The sequence below is a fragment of the Pinus tabuliformis genome, chromosome 4_1, assembly GCF_031772625.1.
Source record: "Pinus tabuliformis cultivar Carrire ecotype Pingquan chromosome 4_1, CPIR1, whole genome shotgun sequence".
NCBI classification, from domain to species: Eukaryota; Viridiplantae; Streptophyta; class Pinopsida; order Pinales; family Pinaceae; genus Pinus; species Pinus tabuliformis.
The window spans coordinates 520,751,222-520,775,354 of NC_142303.1; the positions used below are offsets into that span (position 1 = coordinate 520,751,222).

At 35.8% G+C, this 24,133-nt stretch overlaps 1 protein-coding gene across 1 annotated transcript in view; it reads right to left on the reverse strand.

Annotated features, from left to right (window-relative positions):
• Positions 1–2,364: 2,364 nt before the first annotated feature.
• LOC149176869 (uncharacterized) overlaps positions 2,365–24,133 on the reverse strand; it is a 24,779-nt gene continuing 3,010 nt past the window's right edge. Inside the window, exons 5-8 of the mRNA XM_089421592.1 lie at positions 23,690–23,808; positions 22,777–22,964; positions 2,931–3,523; positions 2,365–2,812 (exon numbers count right to left, since the gene is read on the reverse strand). Coding sequence (XP_089277718.1) covers positions 2,365–2,812; positions 2,931–3,523; positions 22,777–22,964; positions 23,690–23,808 — 1,348 coding nt within the window. The remainder of the gene's footprint in view (positions 2,813–2,930; positions 3,524–22,776; positions 22,965–23,689; positions 23,809–24,133) is intronic.

The following is a 24,133-nucleotide window of genomic DNA, read 5'->3' on the forward strand; positions in this document are numbered from 1 at the left end:
CAAGCGGAGATGAGCTTGTCCCAAGTAAAAATACCAATTCTGTGGAAAAAACTAAGAAGATCCTCAGGAATGGAAATGTCCTCCCTGCCACCCATGATGGGGTCTATGCCAATAAGAATTTTGTTGCCCGATTGTAATTTCCACTTTAAATTTTTTAGAAAATATTGCTCTATTTTCCGAAAGCTGAGCCAAATAGCTGAACCATATTTTGTACCTATCCTGCATTTTTTGTACCAGAATTCTATATCCCTTCCTTTCATATATTTCTTTTTGATAGAGTTGCTCCACGGCCCTTCCCCGAAGATCCCCCTCCACAATGACTTGCAGAGGAGCGCTTTACCAAAGAATCTCAGATCAAGTAATCCCCAACCTCCTAAACTCTTGGGCGAAGCTATCTTTTCCATCCTTGAAAGGTGGTATTTCTCCTAATGAAATTTATCGCCCCATATAAAATTTGTAGAGATCTTGTTCATTTTGTGTATTATACTTGCAAGGAGGAAAAAAATATGAGCCCAGTAAATAGCCAATTGCGATAAGACAGCTTGAGTTAAAATAACTCTGCCCGCCAAGGAAAGACACTTGAATTCCCATGCCGAGATATTTTTGTAGTACCTGTCAATCATCCACTGCCAGTCCGCACTAGAGTAATTGTTGGCCTTTATCTGAAAGCCTAGGTACTTTACCCCATCCTTAATCGGCCTCGACTCTATTCTGAATAACTCAGAGACCCAATTCACCATTTCCATATTGATGTCGTTGTGGAAAAGAATGGACTTCCTTGTTTATATGTAACCCTGTTGCGCTTTGAAATCTATTAAGGATATCATAGAGGCATGTCCACGATGCCCTGTAGAGCATAGCAAAAATAAGCACATCGTCAACAAAAAGATTATGAGAGATGAAGTTGTTCCTGCATATCTTTACAGGCCTGCACCTGTTTTCTAAGATTGCCTTGTTAATGTGAAGGCTCAGAGAGTTCATTGCCAGGATAAACAGAAGAGGAGATAGGGGGCACCCTTGACGAAGGCCTCTTTCAGCTAGAAAAAAGGGAGAGGGCATGCCATTAATGATGACTGCATAATTCACATTCTCCACGCATGCCATTATCCAGCTAATGGAGTTTGAATTCAGGCCAATTTTTGCTAATAAACATTTTATAAAACCCCAATCCAAACAATCATAAGCTTTTTGTAAATCAATTTTTAGAATGGCAGCATCTGATTTCTCCGAGAGCATAGTAAATAGGCATTCCTGTGTGTTGGCGACGACATCCAATATATTCCTTCCCTTTAAAAAAACGTGTTGATCCTTAGTAAGAAAGGTGGCCAAAGTCTCTTTTATCCTTTCAGCAATAATTTTTGTGATGATCTTGAAAGATATGTTGCATAAGGAAATCGGCTGGAAATCTTGGAATGAAACTACCTCCACTTTTTTCGGGATAAGAGATATTAGAGTGGAGGTTGTCATCTAATGAATACTACTTGAAATACTTGATGCTTCGACCATCCTCAACAGATCTTTCTTGATGATATCAAAAAAATGTATAAGAAATTCTATTGTCCAGCCATCCGGGCCAGGACATTTGTCCTTTTTAAAGCCCTGCAAAACACCCATAAGCTCGTCCTCTATTACAGGCCGAAAGAGGCTCCCATTTTTTTCATCATCAAACATCTGAGGCATCAAATCGATTCCGCATAGGATGTCCTGGAAACCGCATCCTTCCCTTCGTTTATATTGGCTTTTAAAATGATTTATAGCTTCATTTGAGATATCTTGTTGAGTGACATAAAAGCCTCCCTGACCAGCGCTTATCCTCCATATGGTGTTTTTCTCACACCTGGAATTTGCATAATTATGAAAGAACTTCGTATTCCTGTCACCCTCCTTAAGCCAGGTTACTCTACTTTTGAGCCTCCAGATGGCTTCCTCCTGTTTCAAAAAGTTCTGTTTTTTCCTTTCCAGCTCTTTTATCCTGCATCTCATGCTGAAGGAAAAGGAATTAGCGTCCATATTCATGTGGATCGTATCCAGCTCCCTCTGCGTTTCTTGAAGAGAGGCTCTATCCCTCTGTCTTTTTTTAAATTTCCAATCTTTGACCACTTTTCTCATGGCATTCAGCTTGTCTCTGAAAGTCATAAACGGGGGAGCCGAATCCTTAGCAGAAAAATCCTTCCAAGTATTAGTTACGACCTCATTAAAGTCTGGGTCTTGTAGCCATGTTCGATTGAATTTAAAAGGGTACCCCTTTCTGAAGCCACTTTCCTTCCAACAAAGGTAAATTGGTCTATGGTCGGATATAAGAGTAGTCCCAATGGACAAGTGTGGAATTCCCATTTTATCAATGATGCTGCCATGAACAATGAATCAATCAATCCTTTTAGCGATATACTCCTTTTCTGATCTTCCGTTATCCCACGTCGGCATCATTTTAGAAGGGGCAATGTCTACAAAATTTCTCTGCAGAAGTTCATGCTTTATGCGGTCAGCAAGTGGATCTTTATTCCTGCAGTTTCCCCATATTTCTTCAGTGCTTAAAGTTATGTTTAGATCACGTGCAATCATCAGAGATTCTATATCAAAAATTTTCGAAGCAAAAAATTTATCCCAAAAGGTGACCCTGTTCTTATAAGGGGCATAGGTATTCAAAATATTAATAGGGTACTCTTTTCCTCTGATGAATGCTGAAATGAGAATGCCGATGAAACACTTGAACGCCCTCGCCCTGATCCACTCAGGGTCCCACAGAACCACTATCCCTCCCGATAGACCCTTAGCCTCTGAAGCTACCAGGAACCATGAGGGAAACATTTTCCTAAAATAGGCAATGGATGCATGGCTGCTATGCATCGTTTCTTGTATTAAAATGATTTTTGGCTGAGCAGAAAAGAAGAGGTCTTTTAGCGCCAAAAATTTGGGGTCTGCTCCCAGACCTCGAATATTCATGGAGATCATAAAGGTCATTTGGAAGAATTACCGCCACACATGCTCTAAGCAGCCGTGTCTCTGACATGTCATAGATGGGAACCTTAGTGAGGGATAGATTCCTTATACCACTGTCTGCTACGATTTTCCTCCCCCTAAAATGTCTGCTGGCCCCCTTGTGCTTCTTTCTGACTGTTATATTCCTTGCTGAGTTTGGGCTAATAAAAGGCACTCCAGGCTTACTCGGTTTATGGATAGTCAACAGTTCCAGCTCCAAGGATTTTATGCTTATTAGAAAGTCGAGGTCACTATCATATTGATTAACAGGAGAGGAGGTCGAGGAATTTAGAGGGGTAACAGCCGTCATTGGCTCCTTTCCATTCTTCAGGGACTTTTTGGGCGACAACGATGAAGAAGAGATAAGAATGGGGATCCCGTCTTTAAACTGTATGGGAGGAGGGGACGGGACTGCTTTGTCGTCAGTGGGCTCCGGAATAGACGGGCACTGGAAAGGCAAAGTGTTGTTTTTTGAAGAGCCTGCACACTTACTCAAGCTTTCGGGTCTTGAATCTCTTTCATAAGAGTCTTCCTGGAACAGATGCTGCGGAGAACAAATGACATTGTTATCCATAATTTTAGAAACTTTCCCATTCACAAGTTTTGTCGGGGAGAGAGAAGTTGAAAGTGTTGTGACCTCCTTTTTGCTAAGCATGGGAGAGTCAATCCTGACCTTACAATGCACCATATTTCTTTTTGACTGCAGTTTCTGAAAACAATTTTGGATAAGGTGTCTGTTCTATGACACGCGGAGCACCTGAAAGGAATGCCCCAAAAATCCAATCTTTGTTTGATCTTCAGATCTCTCCAAGCAATCTCAATATGGTCAGGGAACCCCCCCCCCCCTGTAGTCCTTCTCAATAAGAATCCATGCTATTCTCTTGTCCTTCGCACCCAGGCATCTTGGGTCGACATAAACGAATTTACCAATAGAATTACCTATTTCAACAAGCGTCTCCTTGGACCACATCTCCAGGGGCAGATTTGGGAGCTTGACCCAAATAAGGTTATTCGACGGCGTGTTTTTTAAAGGGTTATATCCTATGTACCACCTGTAGAGGGCGAGGAAGCTCCTATTGTATACCCATGGACGTTTCAGGATGGATTCCACATCATTGGCCTTCAAAAAATGGAAGCAATACCACTCTTTCATAAGATTAGAGATGATGGGTGTATATCCAATCAGAGGTTTCCATTGTATCTCAAGCCACTTTCTCATCCCAACATTGTCCATTTCTGGAAAATGCCACTTACCCACCAAGGCAAGGTCCTATAAGCTTTCGAAAATAAATGAAAAAGAAAATAAATTAAATAGTAAAATCAAAAACATAAACTCTATTTTAAGATTTTACTTTATTTAAAATATTTCAATTCCTACTATCACTTTTTAGAAAGTAATTTTTCCAATCATATTATATATCTAGAATCATTTTTTCCCGTTCATAAAAACAAAGTATGTAAATAGATTAAAAAAAAAAAAATCTACGCGAGAGATTTGCATCTTTGAAAAACTTTGGGTTAGTAAATTAATTACAAATCTTTAAAAATAAATTTTATATGAAATATTTAGTTTTTACTATTATATTAGAAAATAATTCTACCAATAATGTTAATTATAATTTATTGTGAATAATCACATTTTTCATTCTTAGAAACAAAGTATTTAAATATATTAAAAAAAATCTTATTATTTGAGTCTATGCTTTCTCATTTGCTTGCTTACATTAACTTAGTATATTTTTATTAAGTTTTAAATAGTATGGAAGGGTTCATTGTTTAGTCATAAAAGGGAAGTTGGAGTTCAAGTTTTACTATACAAATGAAGAAAAAAAAATAGTTAATAAAAATCAATTATATTTAACATAAGAATCATCATATTTAGCCATAGTGAACTATAATCAACATGCACATAATGTTTAAGAAATTAGTACAGTAGTCAACTATGGTTAACCATAGTCAAGTATAGTTAATACGGGCATCATGTTTTGGAAGTTATATGTACATTAATCAAACATAGTCAACCATAATCAACAAAAATCAACTATAGACCACTAAAGTCAACAAAAGTCAATTATAGTCAACAAAAGTCAATTATAGTCAACAAAAATCAATTAAAGTCAAGAAAAGTAAACAATAGTCAATTGTAGTCAACATGGACATAATGTTTTTGAAATTATTTGTACATTAATCAAACATAGCCAATTAAAGTAAACAAAAATCATAGTCAACAAAAGTTAATCGTAATCAACACAAATCAACTAGATTTAACAAACATAAACGAAAGTCAACTATAGTCAACATGGGAATTATTTTTTGGAAATTAAATGTACGCTAGTCCATCGTACTCAACAAAAGTCAACATGGGAATCATGTTTTGAAAATGGCATGCACATTAATCAACCATGGTCAACAAAATTTAATCATCATCAATAAAAATCAACCATGGTTAACAAAGTCAACCATAATCAACCGCAATCAACAAAAGTCAACCATAGTCAACAAAGGTCAACATGGGCATCATGTTTTGGAAACTATATATACACTACTCAACCCTAATCAACAAAATTCAACCATAGTCAACTATAAGAATCATGTGCATTGTCAACATGGGCATGGCCATTAATATAGTAATTAAAGTTAACAACTTTAAATTAAATAACTTTATCTAATAAATTTAATATTTAATAATATAAATTTAGCCTTGAAGGTTAGCTCAATTGGTCGAGGTTCCATTGTTAAAGTACCTCGCCATTAGGAATTTACAGGTTCAATTCTCCTCGACACCCTTGCGGTTAGGCTCTGCTAGATTGGCCAATGGGATGTGATCCCTTCAGGTTGATCCACCCAAATTTTCCTAATTTTTATAGTTCATCACATTGTGACAAGTTTTCTTGTTTTGCACATTGCAATGATGTCCACACATGAACATATCATATATATGTGTGTGTGTGTTTGTGTGTGTGTGTGTGTGTATGCGCGTTCGTGTGTGTGTAGACATCATTTCAATGTGACAAAGAACAAAAGTCATCACAGTGTGATGAACAACGAAAGTCATTGCAATGTGCAAAATGAAAAACATTGTCACAACATGATGAAAAATAAATGTCCCTGCAATATGATGAACAATAAACAATGTTACATTGTGATGAATAATAAACTTTGTTGCAATGTGATGCACAACAAATGACATCATAATGTGATGAATATTAAACATCATCACAAATAGAAAAAAAAAAGTTGTAATGTGATGAACAACAAACATCATCACAATGTGATGAACAATAAACATAATTGCAATGTGATGAAAGTCATTACAATGTGATGAACAATAAACTTTGTCGCAATGTGATGCAAAATAAATGATGTCATAATGTGGTGAACATCAAATATCATCACATTTGGACAACAAAATGATCTTGCAATGCAATGAACAAAACATTGAGATCCATGGTCAAGAATTTTTAATTGAGTCAACCATGATCTTCCCTTGGTTGACCAAGGTCAAACATGATCAACCATGTTCATATGTGGTCAAGCAGAGTCAATCATGGGCAACAAGATGGTCATATGTGGTCAACATAATTAAGATGGAAAACCATCTCTAATCAAGGTAAAACATGGCCAAACCACAATCAATGATGGTCAACATAGTTGATTATTATTAACCATGGCCAACCATGGGAGGCATGGTAAGATGTCCAAGCATGGTCAACATGGTTGTAATAATGTGACAACCAACAAATATCATAGCAATGTGATGAACAACAAATTTTGTTGCAATGTGATAAAAAAAAATTATCATAATGTGTTGAACAACACATGTCATTGTAATGTGACAAATAATAAACATCATTGCAATGTGACGAACAATAAATGACATCACATGTGACAAACAACAAAAAATGTCATAATGAGATTAACAAAAAGTGTCATTGTAGTGTAACAAACAATACAAGCCATTGCAATGTGAAAAAAATAAACAATGTCAAAAACTAATGAACAAAACATTGTTGCAGTGTGATGAACAATAAGCATCATCACAATATGAAAAACAACAAATGACGTGTGAATCAACAAATTAAGTCACAATTTGATGATAAATAAAGGATGTTAGAATGTGACAAACAATAAATAACATCACAATGTGATGGACAATAAATAGCATTGGAATGGTTGCACAACAAACAACATCACAATGTGATGAACATCAAATGTCATTACAATTGGCCAAAAAGTGATGGTGTAATGCAATGAAAAAAACCATTAATAACCATATTCAATCATATTTAACTATGTCAACCATGATCTTCCTTTGATTGACCAAAGTCAAACACTATCAACCATGACCATTAGTGGTTGGGCATATTCAATCATAGACAACAAGGTCAACCATGGTCAACATGGTTAAGATGGCCAACCATGTTTGATCTTGACCATGTTTAACCAAAGTAAAAAAAAATGGTCAAACCATGATTAATAATGGTCAACATGGTTGAAAATTGTTAATCAGCAAAATCCAACCATATTCAACTATAGTTAACATGAAAATCATGATTGAAAATTTATATGTACATTAATCAAACATACTCAACAATAGTCAACAAAATTCAAGCATAGTCAACAAAAATCAATCAAAGTCAACAAATAGTAAACAAAAGTGAACCATAGTAGTCAACATGGGCATCATATTTTGGAAATTATATGTATAATTGTCAATAGAAGTCGACATGGCCATCATGTTTTGGAAATTATAGATATTGTACATTAATCCATCATAGTCAATTATGGGAAAAATAGTCAAACAAACTTAACAATGGTAAAACATGGTCACCAATTTTAGCCATGGTCAACTTTGTTCAATAATCCAATATAAATATACTATAATATTAATGGTTGATGATGTTCAATCGTGGTCAACCTTGTCAATGCTCTTCAACCAATTGTTGTAACATTAATAAACCAATGTAGCTTCAAACATGGTCAACCATGGTCAAGAAGCATTAATGTAACAATGCTCAACATTAATGTAACATAAATATGTTGTTACATTAATGGTTGACCATGGTCAACCTCATCAACCCTTTTCAACCATTAATGTAACATTAATGTAATATTAACATTAACACCATTGTAACATCAACCATGGTTAACCATGATTAAAAAACATCAATATAACAATGCTCAACATTAATGTAACATAAATAATTGTTACATTAATGGTCAACCAATTTGAACCTCGATTAACCATGGTCAACCCTCATCAATAACTTTTAACCATAGTCAAGCAATGTCAACCATGGACAATATGGACATATAAACTACCATGTTCATGGTCAACCATAACTTGACCATAATCAACCATGTTAAAACATGGCAAGCAAAATTAACCATGGTTAAACATGGGCACGTAGCTTACCATGGTCAACCTTGTTTAACAATCTAATACAAATATATTGTTATATTAATTTTCAACCAAGGTGAGCCTCAGTCAACACTCCTCAACCGTGGTCAACCTTACCAACAAACATCAACATGGTTAATCAATGTCGACCTCATCAACCCTCTTGAACTGTAGTCAACCATAAACAATGATCAATGACCATCAACAACCTTCATTGACCATTGTCAACCATTGTCAACCCTCATCAACAATTTATATCCATAGTCAAACAATCTCAACCACAGTGAACCATGGTCTATTGATTTTCCCCATGCATGTCGACTCTCAACTAGCATAACCACATTAATAAAGTGGTTGATATACACCTATCGAAATCATTATCCATCTTTCATATGCCAATATGCACCATTGTAAATGGAAAATGAAACCTATTGGCATATATCAATGACTTTGTTAATGTCTTTGTGCTAGTATACATCTATACAATATAATACTTTATATATTAATGTTAATACTATTATTGTTTTGAAATTATATAAAGAAAGAGGAAAAACTAATGCTTTAACTTTATTTTTATTCTTTTTTCACTTTGTTGTATTGGAAATGTTTTTTAGCATGGTAAATTTTTTTTATCTCCTTTTTACTTTTTTGTATTAAAAATGGATTTTTTTATTAAGTTTGAACATAGTAATGTATAAACTTATTATAGATCCATCTTAATTCTATATTTATCATGTGTCAAGAGAGATCAAATCCCTTGAAGTGTAAACATTTTTATCAAATTTTACATTCTAAAAGAATATTTGCACATGGAGATATGTTATCTTTATCGATGTGCATGCACACACACACACATCCTTTATACTTAACAACACCACATATATATAAAGAAAAAGATATATATATATATATATATATATATATATATATATATATATATATATATATTATATATATATATATATATATATATATATATATATTACTTAACATAGAGGATAAAGTCCTTAGATTCTACAATTCAAATTAATATAGATAATTCTTCTTATAATCCCTTTACAACTTATGTCCCATGTGTGCTATGTTATTAGTCCAATCCAATGGTTAGAACTACACTAATCAATTCGATGTTGACCTAGTATTAATTTAGGTTTGCAACACTTTTTTCTACAATGTCAAATGTTTGACATAGGAAACATCTCTCTCTCTCTCTCTCTCTCTCTCTCTCTCTCTCTCTCTCTCTCTCTCTCTCTCTCTCTCTCTCTCTCTCTCTCTCTCATATTCTATCATTTTCGTTGGGAAATAAGTTTGGTGTTTTTTTGCATGATTTGATCCACCCAGTTTATTTTCATCTAGAATCCTAAGTTAACCAAAGTCCTCTTAACATATATTTTTCATTGAAAAAATTGTGTTAACTAAATTTTTGAGTTTTAATGTGATTGTGATGCATAAAATGTCAATGGAAATTAACTGCTTTGTAATATAACATATGACATCAATAAAATCCACAAACATTCACGTAAACCACATTCACTACCTATATAATGTTCCCAACATCAGTCATTGCCAATACAACCACTACTCATAATACTCATTAACCTATTCAAGACTTGATTAGATTTATCTACACAGGAATTTGAGGGGCATTTGAAAGTCTAGTTACTAACAAATTGTTTTAAGGTCTCTACTTTGAGGTATTTGGTTACAAATTAAATAGAAAGACAAAAGATAAAACTAGCTTTGGTCTTTAATAACTTCTTTATCACTACTCATGCTCTTAACTTCTTAGCTTTACTTCCATTGTTGATAGCTATGGATTTGGTTCTTGAATGGTTGTGTGTTGATGTAAAAATGAACCCAATGGTAATATTTCTAGCGGTACTAGCTTTGATATCAATGATTTTATATCTACTTCTACTGGTTATGGTGGTACTTCTAATTGATCTACTAGTTCGTCAATCATCGATCTAGGCATTCATGTTCATAGAAAAACCCAAAACCCGAAACTCTTTATGAAAAAATATCTTTAATATAAATTGATTTATACTTTGAGAGGTAATTAACATTAAACAATATAAGTGATATATTTATATGTAGATAAAGTAGTACATACGGTTAGTCGATTTATGGGGGCACAAAAATAAGTCGATGGGAGGAGAAAACTCACTCGCAAATGCACAATGGAGAGGACAATGGGGAGCACTAGAAGAAAATTCCTCCAAGAGGTAGAGGTCAAACAAGTGAACAATGATCAAGATTATAGTGTTCGAGTTTTGGGAAAAGTGAACCAGCTATGGAAACCTTAAGAGGCTTGTTGGGTGAAAATATTACAGAGAGTGGAGGCTTTCCTAAGGGCTGAATAACCCACCAGAAGCTTGGGATTGAAGAACCTACTATATTGGGAAGAATCACTCAAGTGCATGTGAGGTTGATGAACCACCAGGAGTTTCCTTGGGGGTTGGAGCTCTAGTGTTTTTCTCACTGATGAACCACCTGGAGGGGTGATCTCTTCCACATATTAGTGGTTTTTCCACTGATGAAACTTCCTTTAGTGTGGATTCTCTTCTCCTAAAAGCGAGCCAAGACTTCTTTGTTGTATGATATCCTGGCATGGATGTCAGTTCAGTATGTAAAGTCTAGAAGAATGAGTGGAAATTTGTGTTGCTAGTGGATGAAGGCTATGTGACCTTATGTCATCTTGTTCCAACTAAAAAAATTATTTGGTGTCTCTTCCAAAGGCACTCCACCTTAAGCACTGGAATATGGCTCGAGGGTAACAGGTGCAAGTGAAGATTGGTTGCATCTTTCATATGGTTGGGTGGAGAAATTTTGTCCCTAACTTGATTTCCCAACTCCATCTAAGATAAGTATTTCTTATGTATGGTTTATACAACGAATTCCATGCATGTGTCATTAAATTCATCTCGTACTACCAAAATCTAAAGCATGATATGTAATATGGTTGTTCATATGTTTAAGGAAATAAATGTTGCTTTTATGTTTGAGAAATACCTATATATTAATTTTGTGTGTATTGAAATGTATAATCTAATCCAACTAAGGCGATTGGTCTCAAAATTTTAATTGGTCCTGTAGGTGAATATCATCTTAATCTAATGGAATTAAGCTTGAAAAATTGCACTGGGTAGAGCTAAATTCATTGTTGGTTATATATAATATATATATATATGTATGTATGTGTCCCTACATAAGGAAGATATTATGAACCACTGTGTGGATGGACCCTTGAGTCTCGTTAATTCTTATACCAAGTGTAGCTATGGAAACTTAGGATGGTTTCCTTCATGAATCCCTGTGGGGTCATAGCTCCTATTTTTGTTAAATAGGTATGTTATAATGTGACATCTCACATAATATGTTTACCCTATTAAAAGAATGAGATTGTAATTATGAAACTCTCTTCATTGTATATGTCACTAGAGTCCATACTCATAACTTTGAGTGACTATAGAAGTTTCATTATAGTCCTTAAAGGACTAGCAGAACTCTCAAAAAGCTCCCAAATTGGTGTAAGAACTATACTTGTATGATGTTGGGAATTACAGAGCATCATAACATGTAGAGTTGGTTGTCTTGTCACTAGAACTCACTAGCGGGTCACGTATGTGAAGAAACTTCAAAACACAAATTGGAACCATATCAAAAATAGCATCCTATACTAGGTAAACATGGAACTTACTCTCGTGGGTATAATTCCTTATAGAGCATAATGAAATATGTGTTTGTGCATGTAGTAATGGGCTAGAAGTATAAGTATTTAGTATACCATTATTTATCAAGACTAAGGGATAGGAATTAACCCAGTAAAGAGTCACCTAGTATGCCTGGTGGGAGAATATGAAATTGTTGGAAAGTCTAAACTAGCCATAAATATTATAAGACAAGTTAAGAGTGTTCCACTTCTTCATAAGCTCTCTAAAGATAAGGAACTAATTCAATGTCCATGATAATGTTTAACTATATGCATGATGATTATAAGTCTGGTTGAGAGATTGTTCACCAAAACTACAATGAAGACTTAGAGACAGGTGTTGTCTACACTATGCAAATGGTGACGCACTCATTTAACAGTCTAGCCACATGGGCATGAACCCTTAGTCACATGATGAGTCATGCAACCAGCAGGTAGAGAATTTGGGGTTAATGCCCTAGGGAGATAGCCCCCTATTACAAGCCATTTTGTCACATATGATCAATAGGCCTATGAACTGAATCAATCAACATCCTGGAACACTTTGTCATTAACCCTTCATAAAGCCCTAAGCACCACTTCTCTAAAGAGTCTGAGTTTTTGGGACAATTAGCTTAAAAATATTTTTTTTAACCCCAACGAACTTTTCTTGTTTAGCCACCTGCGTTCAATGCATGTTGCATACATGTTAGCCAGTGTTGGTCAACACTTGTTTCTCCCTTCTACAAGTGTGTTGATTCTAGAAATTTGGGGAAAAAAATTGAAGTTGCCTCTTCAGAAGCTTCCAAGATAGAGAGTTAGAATTCCTATCTGATCCTATCTTGGAGACCTTATTTATTATTCCTTGAGCTCATCCTCCCCTCCTAAGTAGATCTCAAGCCTAGATTGGTAATTGGATAAAAATTCCTAAATTACCACACTCATCCTATAAATTTACTACCTCCCATAAGGTATGGTTGGATTTTGGAGATTGATAGTTCCCTCATGTTGTTGCTTTGAGCCTAAAGGAATCACCATATTCATACATTATGGTTTATGTTGATGTGTGCCTTGTGACAATGAAGGAAAAGTAAACTTTAGGAGACATCTACAAGATCAACTTCTATTTATGGTTGTAAACTCTCTCCTATATTTATCAATACAAAGAGTATCTTGTTTTCCTATCTTTGTTATGTTATGTTTGCACTCATGTATTTCAATGCCATGTTGATTAATTTAATAGATATTTTATATTATGCTACGTGGATTGTGGTTCCTTTGCTTATTTTAGTCATGTGTGTATGTTTAATGATAGCACTAGGAGCTAGAATTAAATCTTACAAGCATAGTAGAAATGAAGGCTAGATTCTAGGTAGGCTTCTTTCCCATTCTCTAATTTCTCCAAGGGAAACTTGAATTTTTTGTCTTCTTTTTTTCTAGATTAGGCCACTAGATCTAGGGAATTCACCTTTGCCCACAATCATGAAAATTATGTATAACAAATTGGTGACCATACTGGCGACAGATTCTTCCCTTAGTGGTTTCCTTGATCTTAGCATCTTTTTCACCTCTTGAAGTGACCTCAATTGACTTAGACATTGTTTGACCTTAGGAAAACACCTTTTTGAGCTTGGTTTGGTTTTTCATGTCGTGTTTTGGCCGAAACTGCCTTAGCACACTCTTTGTTTTGAGACAGAGCACTTCAGTGCACATGTTCCTTCTTTGTACCTGTGTTGCAACGAACTAGTGTATGTTCTGCACCTACATTGATCCTATATGATGCAAAAATTTGCATTCCTTTGGCTTGCTCTTCATTAGGTTTGAGTTCAGAAAGTTTTATTTCTATCTTTGAGTTTTTCTTTACCTCTAAAAATCCATCTTTATGTTTTTCTTTTTATCAACCTTTGGTAAGAATTTCTTTGGATTTTTATTTTTCTTATCAATTAGGTCTTTAGTGAAATTTTTTGCTTGATTGTTGATTTTCTTGAAGAAATTGATATTACAGTCATATTCTATGTGATTTCTTTCATTAATGATCTGGTTTCATGTTAGTTTTCATTCCATTTGTGAACTAAGAGGAAATAAAAGGAAAACCTTATCATTTTGCATATTTTACATTGCATTTAGTGTTTAGAATGAAATTAGGAAATTGGAGCAGTTGCATTTGAATTTTTTTATTAGGAAGTGTTGTTTGCTACATTATTGTTTGAATCTCTTCCTTATCATAGTTAGTTTTTCATCGAAAAGTAAAGAGTTCATATTATCATGTTAGATTGCATTGTAGGGAATTTAGGTGAACTCATGGTGAGCCTTGAAATTGAAATCTAATTCAAGATAAAATTTAAAATTTATTGAATCAATCTTAAGGAGAATTTTGAACATTAATGCAAACATCTAAGGGTCTAGGCTAGAGACATGTTCCAATGTTTTAAACATAGGAGTTGTCATTTTTGTCAGCGTTACATTTTGGGGGCGATATCCCATTCCATGTATGTAAGTGTATCAGATCATTCTCTAGAAATCTTCAGGTATATCGGATGGCGCTCCACGCATGATAAGTATATGGGAACACTCCCATTGAACATTTACACATCAGAGAACACTACTACAGAAAACGCTTCCACGTACCTCTGGGTATATTTTGGAAGTCCCCACAAGGTTGTCATCCTGCCTTAGGTAACTGAGTCGAACGCCTTTTACACTGTGATACACTAAACACAACATTTGGGTAGATTTCTTGCCCGTACGTAAATCCTAGTTTTCCAAGGTGGTATATTGCAATTCATAGTTGCTTGGTAAACCCTTTTTCCTAGTTACCCATTTTTTATTTAATTTTTGTTGTTAATTTCTAAAATTTACTAACCCATTGTGGAAGAACAACCCCCAAAACCTTGTTGTTTGCGTAGGATGTAAATATTTCCTCCTTTACCTCCTGAGGATACACCTAGACTTCGTCAAAAGAACAAAAAGATGCAAACTACCAAAACTAGTGCTTTGGAAGCATCCCCTTCTGGTACTACAAATGGCATGAATCAACTAGAATATTTTCTTCATTTAAGCACTGAGCCCGAGCTCAGATCCTTAATTGTTGGTGAGTCTAACGTAGTCGAAATAAAAAATCTTGAGACTTTACTTCCTGAGGTTATTGAACCTAAATTTTAGGGTTCAAAAACATTACATCCTGAGGTTATACAATGAGGAGCCTTAGTTAACTCAACCTATTAGATCAAGGCATTCTCTTTCTTTTACTCTTCCTTTGACCCAACCACAACAACTTGTATATCTCAGTCCCAACGGTGAATAGCTTCCACCTGGTATTTTGAGTATTGAGGAGATTCCTCAAGAAGAGTCTTGACCCTCCTCTCCTATCCATTTAAGAGGGATTAGTCTTTATCAAGCCCATCCATTTCCTACTTCTCATACTCCAATACAAACTCCTTAACCCAGTACCCCTCATTTCAACACACATTTAGTTTCCCTCGGCCAACTTCTTTGGGAATTTTAACCATGACTGAGTCGACAATGGTTTCTCAACCTATATCTGCTATAATGAGTGAGTCAACTGAAGTTACAGCTACTTCCATGTTTGTGACTTAGTTAGAAACACATTTGTATGGTGGTCCATATGTACCACTTGGTTATCAGTCATTATCTGGAACCTTTTCTGGTGCAATGTCCAGTCCATGGAATTCTACATTTCCATCCTCAAATGGATTATGATTTCAAACTCCTATAATGAGCGCCTCAAAACTTGTTGCACCCATTGCACCCCAACCATCTTGGAGTGGCAATATGGTCCAAATGTTAGTGGAATGGGACATTTACAACAACCTCCTCCACCTTATACTGGGTACTATCCTCCTGGGGGGTAGTTGCCTCCATAAACTCACTATCCCCCACCAAGGGAGAAATATGTTGATGGAATGTACCCATTTCTAAATCAAATGCAACAAGTTGGTGCTCATACCTATTCGATTCAACATACTATTGGTCCTCCATTTCCAAGAATGGTTGTCGATCCTTAGAACTCTATGTTTCTTGTACAACTTGGTTTGACCTTAACTTAATTACCAACTTCTCAACCTGTTCCAGCTACATCTCAAGCTCCTACTTGCCAACCTATACCTCAGTCTTCCCAAGTTGTATCTCAAGTAATTCAACCTACACAGGCTACATCTCAAATGCAACTTGTTCCACCAGTGTTTGGGATGTCTCATATCTGAGCTACTCACCATCCTTAGGTTTCCTTAAAAACCCCACCACCTGGTCAGCCCACACATCAAATTCAAGTACAATAACATGTATATGGCATGGCATAGGCACAAACTAGGCAACCTAATGTAGGTATGTTACAAAACCTCTATGGGAAACAGTACCAAGGTATCCAACAAGTACCTGTTGGTCAAAATCCTATGCAACAAATTCATTATCAAGGTCAACAACTTCAAACACAACCATTCCCACCTTATCAAGGTTATACTTATCCTGGACAACTAGTTATACTATCCTGGTTATCATAATCCTCCATACCCAGGAATGAAAATTCATGTGGCCCAACCTATTCTGTCATACCCAGGGTATCCTCCACCTCAGGTTAACCTTCCTCCTTAAGGTCAACCTTCCCACGTATACTTAAATAGGCATTTGTCATTTTTTTCAACTCTTGAGCTTCCAAATTTAACCTAGGTTACAAATGATCCCATTTTTCACTCTCCTTGGTGGATGATCATTCCTATGAAGTTACTGAGTGACATTCCAAAATTAAATGGAAATCCTAGAGAAGAATCATCTACCCATGTTATGAAATATCATTTATGGTGTTCATCAAACTCATTAAATGATGATTCTATATGTTTACAACTTTTCCAGTGAGCTCTCGCTGGTACAACAACTAAGTGGTATATCGAATTGCCACGAGATTCTTTCAATAATTTTAGTTCCTTAGAAAATAAGTTTCTAACTCACTTTCAATTGCTTATTTGTAACAAAACTGGAACCAAACTTTTGACCTCTTTCAAACAATCTAACTCCACCCACATATCAGATCATATTCATCAGTGGATATGTTGGCATCGTTTTGTTAAAACTTACGTTCTTGATTAGTTATTGGCTGAATGGTGCACCAACTTGTTGTTAGCACCAATAATTGAAGATGTTGCTAAAGGGGGAGTCATTACTGAAGAGAAAGTAATTGCTTGTGCCCAATATCTTGATCTTGTTTATACACAATATGGCATGCTCTAAGATAAAATACCTAATGCTATGAGACCTCAACACACTGTTCCATTTCCTCCTATTAAATAATCACATGTCGTTGATGGCATGATTGGTTATGCTAGCCAAGAAACAACGAGTAAACTATCTGGTTCATCTCCCGTTGCGGCTACTCAAAACCCCTCCTCTACTACTCCTGCGACTACTTTTGAGATTAATGTCATTCAATCTACGAAATATAAATCGTAGCAACCTGAAATAACAAGAAAGGAAAAGGAAAGAAGAAGAAATATAATTCTTCGCAGGATAAACAAAATACCTTGTCTCCTGAAGATAAACGGAAACCTTATTATCCCTGCTTAATCTATAATGAGGAACATTTTACCTAGGTCTGTCCACATCGAGCAGAAGTTAATCAATTCCTCAAGTCATCATCTATCGCTCTTGTTGTGTTAACATATCCCTTTCCTAATCAGGATACGAATATGTTTGCATGGGATCCTTCTTCCTTTTCATCAGTTATGATGTTATCTTCCACGAAACTAAAAAATGAAATCTTGGTGGCTACGAGAAATAAATACTATGGTAATATGAATCCCTCAGTTGGTAAGGCTACTGATAAACCTACCAGTTCTACCTCATCTACTTTGGATCCTTCCAAAAATGTTGTTCGCACTGAATTAACTATTAAAACTCCCAAGGGAATTATTCACAAATCTACATTCAATCCACACGCGAGAGCTGCATAGAATTATAATATAGTAAAATACCCAGATCAAGCCCCTTCTACTATGTCAACTCTCAAGGTTTTGCATAATTCTCCCACCGAGAAGAGATATTTACTTACCGCAATTGGGGGCATTGATCCTTCGGATTCAAATATTGTGGTCTTTAATCACGAGAATCATATACCCAAACTTCCACGACAACTGGCGTTTATGATCTAGGTTGTTGTTCGAAGTAAGACTATCCATTGAACAATTGTAGATGAAGATGCTTCGACTTGTCACTTTCCTATTGGAAGGATATTGGTTTTTCTTCACTTATTCAGTCACCGACTACTCTCAAAGCCTTTGATGGAAGAGGCTTCAAGCCTTACAAAATTCCAAATACGTTGCAAGTATAGTTAGTTGGAAAAATGGTGTAAGTAGAAATTGAAGTTATAGACGGACCATTGGATTATAACCTTTTACTAGGCCACACATGGATTTATGCCATGGTTGTTGTCATTTCAACCTACTTTAGAATGATCGCTTTCCCTCACCAAGGGGGCATCATGGCTATCGACCAATTTACCTTTTTTTCCAATAATTCTCATACTACTGGACCATCCCGCTTGTGGGCTAATCACCACTACCTTACCAACATGTCGGAGTAGGACTGCTTAAAGATTCTTCTTTGATGGGAACTTTTTCCCTTCCTCCTCCCGACATTCCTAATATGGTTTCCTTCATCAATATGATTTCTTCTAGTACTATTCCAAATGATCCATGTATAGTACCATATGCCTCTAATGTTGATACATTTGGTGATCGCATGCCACTCAACCCTCTTGAGCTCGAATATGAAGCTATCTATTCGGCATGTTTGACACATTCTACTTCTTCCTCCTCGATAGATTGGTTTGATCATTCCTGAGATTATGGTTCATCTTTTGATCCTTTCTCTGGTACATTCTCTAGTTATGAAAGTATCATGGAAATATTGATGTCAAATGATGCGCAATGGGACAATAATCATCATCATTCCTCCTTATTTGAGACTTCTGAGGATAATATTGGAGATTTATTCAACCAATATCTTTTAGATATATATGCAAATTCCCTATCTATCCACGACATCGACTCAGATAAGAAATTATCAAATATTGAAGAGATTATTCCTCTTGATATTTTGGTTAAACCTAGAATCATCAAGAATGTACATTTTGGTGCATCTTGCTCTCCTGATGAGGTCAAGATTTATAAATCCCTTTTCTAGAAATTTCGTGGATGTTTTTCTCTATTCATATGAAGAGAAGCTAGGTATTGATCCCAATATCATTATACATGAAATCAAAATGTATCAACATGCTAAGCCATTTGGACAACACTTGCGTTTGGTTCATCCTAAGAAAGTTGTTACTATGAAAGTAGAGGTTGAAAAAAAATTGTGGGTTGGTTTCATTTACCTAGTTCCTCTTACTAATTGGGTCTCGAACATTGTTCCTATCATGAAAAAACAAAGTACGATTTGTGTTTGAGTCGATTATCAAGATATCAATCGTGCTTGTCCTAAGGAAAATTATCTAACTCCATTTATTAACTAGATTGTTGATGATTGTACCAAAAGAAAAGCAAAGCCTTTTCATTTATGGATGGTTTTTCTGGCTACAACCAAATCAAAATTCTCCCATTGGACCAACATAGAACTACATTTATTGTTCATGGGGTACATTAGGAACTATAAGCTCCCTTTTGGTTTGAAAAATGATGATGCATTTGTCCTGTGGGCTATGAATTATGCCTTTCATGATATTAAGCACATTGTACAACCCTATTTGGAAAATTTACTTTCCCATTCAAATCATTGTGAGGATCATCTTTTGCATCTCAGGGCCATATTCATATGTTGTCAACACTATAACATTAGGTTAAATCCACACAAATTTGTGTTTGTGTTCAATCTGGTAGAGATTTCTCAGATTCATTGTGTTGAAGCAAGGAATTCTTATTTATCCGCTTAAAGTATAAGTGATCCTCGATCTTCTTGATCCTTCCTCGCTTATTCAGTTACGATGCTTCCAAGGGAAGGATAAATTTCTATGGAGATTTGTTCCCAAATATGTTGAATTAACAAAAGGATTTATTCAACTGTTGAAGAAAAGGTTTCCCTTCCATTGTGATGATACTACCCAAAAACCATTTGATGCTTTGAAATATGTTCTGGTTTGAGCATCATTGTTGTATCCCCCCGATTATCAATGTGATTATTTCTTGTATCTCGTTGTCGCTATTACTACCATTGCTATGGTATTGGTCCAAGAATATGATGTTAGGAATGAACATCCCATTTATTATTTGAGTCATAATTTGAATGACACCAAAATAAAATATACTCATGTTGAAAAGTTAGCTTTGGTAGTTGTTCAAGTTGTCCAAAGGTTTTGCCACTACATTCTGCTTTGTAAGACTATGGTAGTTTCTAATTGCAACCCCATGACATATATTTTGTCACAAAAATTGTTGGGGGGGGAAGTACTATAAATGGATTTTCATCCTCTAGAAGTTTGATTTGGAATTCATCAAACCCAAATCTAAGAAGTCCCTAGTCTTCGTTGAACTGATCTACGACCTTCCCTCACTTGAAACTAGTTCTACATATGACGATTCTACTCCTGATGAATCGTTGTTTCTAATAGATTCATATGATTCTTGGTATGGCGATATTATCATTTGTCTCCAGACCTAGACTTTCTAGCCCAACCTCTCGCTCTGATCAGCGACATGCATGATACAAGCTAAAAATTACATTATAATTGGTGATACCCTTTATCGTCATGGTATCAATACCATATTTCGAAGGTGCCTCACCCATGAGGAGCCCGAGAAAGCTATAAAAGAATGCCATGATGGGGCATGTGGTGGAAATATGTCTAGTTATGCCACCACTCAGAAGATTTGTGTGTTGGTTACTTTTGGCCTACTACGTTTCAAGATTGCATCCTTGTGGTCCAAAAGTGTCATGCTTTCCATATCTATGATCGTAAACCCATGATCCACCCTCCTCTACATCCTATTATCACCATTGGACCTTTTGCAAAATGGGTCATTGAATTTATGACATGTAACCCTCACTCAGTCGGGGGGCATGGCTACATCATTGTGGTGGTAGACTATTTTACCAAATGGGTCGAAGTGATGCCTACATATAATAACACTAGCAAAACAACTGCCATTTTTATTTTTAATTGTGTCATTTCTAGGTTTGGTGTACCAAAATACATTGTTATAGATCATGGAAAACATTTCTGAAATCACATGATGTATGAGCTTACTACCAGGTTGGGTCTTTAACATGACAACTCAACTCCCTATTACCCACGGGCAAATGGAAAGTAGAGACTATTAACAAAGTTTTGAAAACGATGCTACAACACATGATACGGATCCAAAAATTAGATTAACACATCATCTTTTATGCATCTTTGTGGGCATATAGAACCTCTATCTGGACTACCACTAGATTCACACCTTTTCAATTGGTGTAAGGTCTAGAGGCAATCCTTCCAATCGAATGTGAGATTCCATCTCTGAATCTTGTCATTGAACTCCTCCCCACAACTTCCACAAAAGAAGAGTGTCTCTTGCATCTAGCACATTTAGATGAAACTCGACATGATGCTACAATGGCCATTGAGGCCCACAAGAGATGTATCAAATCATAGTATGACAAGAGTGTTAAACCTCATGCCTTCTCGAAAGGTGATCTAGCCCTTCTGTACGATCAAGAATTCAATAAGTTAGGGGCTAGGAAGTTTGAACCCATGTGGTTAGGCATGTACATAGTTAAACATGTTCTTGTAAAATGGGCTTAGGAGCTCATATATTTTAATGGAATCCCCTTGGCATAGCCCAGAAATGGGTTGTACCTCAAAAAATACTATGCTTAAATCATATTTGCGTAGTCACCGTGTACATATTGTATCATAATGTTAATGTGTTTGCATTGTGTTTCCTTCGAAGTTTCCTATTGTCTCTATTAATATTGGATTGCATTTTATTTTCAGATGTCGACATCCCTTCAGCCATATGTTGGTTATGGTGATGGCATTAGTTGTAGTACTCAGAACCTTTCCTCCGCGACATGGGTTATTTATGCTTCGAATGATGAGGCAATGAGCTTACAAGGGATTTGTATTAGTCACTATACCATTAACATCACTAAGTATAGCACAATGATCAAACTATTGTTTGACACTATTTCACGTGGAATTCGACATTTGATCGTTATAGTTGATTCACAACTCATAGTAATACGTCTGAATAGCTTCTACTTATTCTGAAGTCCAACTATGCTTCAGATTTTTTTAATGGTTTTCCTTCTAGAAAGACATTTTGATTACATTCAATATCAACATATTCATAGAAGTCTAAATACATTAATTGATGCATTGGAAAAATATTTTTCAGACAGGCATTTGCAACATATGTAAACATTTCAATTCACATCACACAATGAACAAGAATAGAGTAAATAGGAAACATCGATAGATAGTTGTATATATATAACTTTGGTTTTACAAAAAATGTGTCTGAGACACATATGTCCACATGGCCTAGATTATCAAAATACACGTAGTCAAAATATGGCTCTATGGCCTCCTAGTCGACTAGTCTCATTGATGATCATGGTAACAAACAATCACGTTGTAAATCTTGCACAACAGTTGACTAATGTGGTTTGGAACTCCAATGGTGGAAGCGTGCGGTCTCATAGGTATGTCATTGACCTTGGTATCTAGTATGTTATGGGTTAATCCATCAGCGTGACGCTCCAACTCTGAAAGAGTCTCAACTGCGTTGAGATCTTGCATCTCCTCCTCTACTCTTGCAACTGCCTGTGCTCCAATTTGTGCAAGTAGCAGCTCTCCACGTCGTTGCAAATAGGATGTGCCCATTGGTCTAACAGTTCCAACGTCTGCATGTGAAATCGATAGTTAGTCTTGGATACATGAAAAAATAACAAAAAGAAAATTGTAAAACCTAAAAATAAAAAAATATTTGAAGTGATTTTGTTTTACCTATGTCACCCCATTTCCAACTCTAGGTAACACAAACTATGGACTCCTAAAAAATCTCCCCCCCCCCTGAAATATGGGTTTTCATCAATTATGATGATCTACATCTGCGTCCATCGGAAGAAAACGAGAGTGAAACTCATGAAAGATGGACCCGCATGTCAAGACATGAGATCTACCCATTGTCTCATATGTGGAACCTCAGGATTCAGAAGCTCAAGCGCAATATGTTGAGGATGTAGTAGTGGAATCCTCTCTAAGGAAAATTATATCAATATGGACCTATATCCAAAATTCTTCAACCATCCATCCTTTACTTTATTGAGCTACTCCTTTAATTTTGCTAACACCCCCACACTCCAATTGAACATAGTTGGATCTATGCATTCTAATTCATATTGCATGTGGGTCCTGTTAGAAAAATACAGAGTATCATTTCTCGCCAATCTAGCTATGTTAAAGAGGATTATACTTTGAGGAATTTGGATCACATCCTTAATCTCAATTTTACCATCTTTTTCTGGCTAGGAATGAGACCTACAGTGTGTAGCAACCTAATATTTGACAATCTCACTGCCCCTTCTCAAGCTAGATAACGAGATAGGAGATCCCCTCCTCAACGAACCTGTCAAAAAATAAATATCCTCTACCTCTTTATTGAGGGTATGTGCACCAAGTCTGAAACATTGTGCCTGAATGTCCCATTCCCTGACTAGATATCCCAATAAGTCCAATTGGGCTCTCCTGCAAAGAAGCCAAAAGAACTTGAGAAGTCCACAATTTCTTAAAGCCTGCATTATTGTTTGATTAGTGGCAGAATCCATGTCATGGGATTCATGTTCTCTTTCTCAAAAATCAAATCCATTTTTTCTCTGGTAGATATCTGAAACCGAATGAGAATAACATTTAAAACAAATCCAATGCAAAAAATTGAGAGAAATTTTCCTGAAAACTACAAAAACCATTTTTGAAACATGCCCAATGCACCTTGGATTAAGAGGACAGAGCGCTGCAATACTCCTTCCCTTCCTTGGGAGGTGTTGAAGTGCTCTTCCCAGTTTCAATTAAT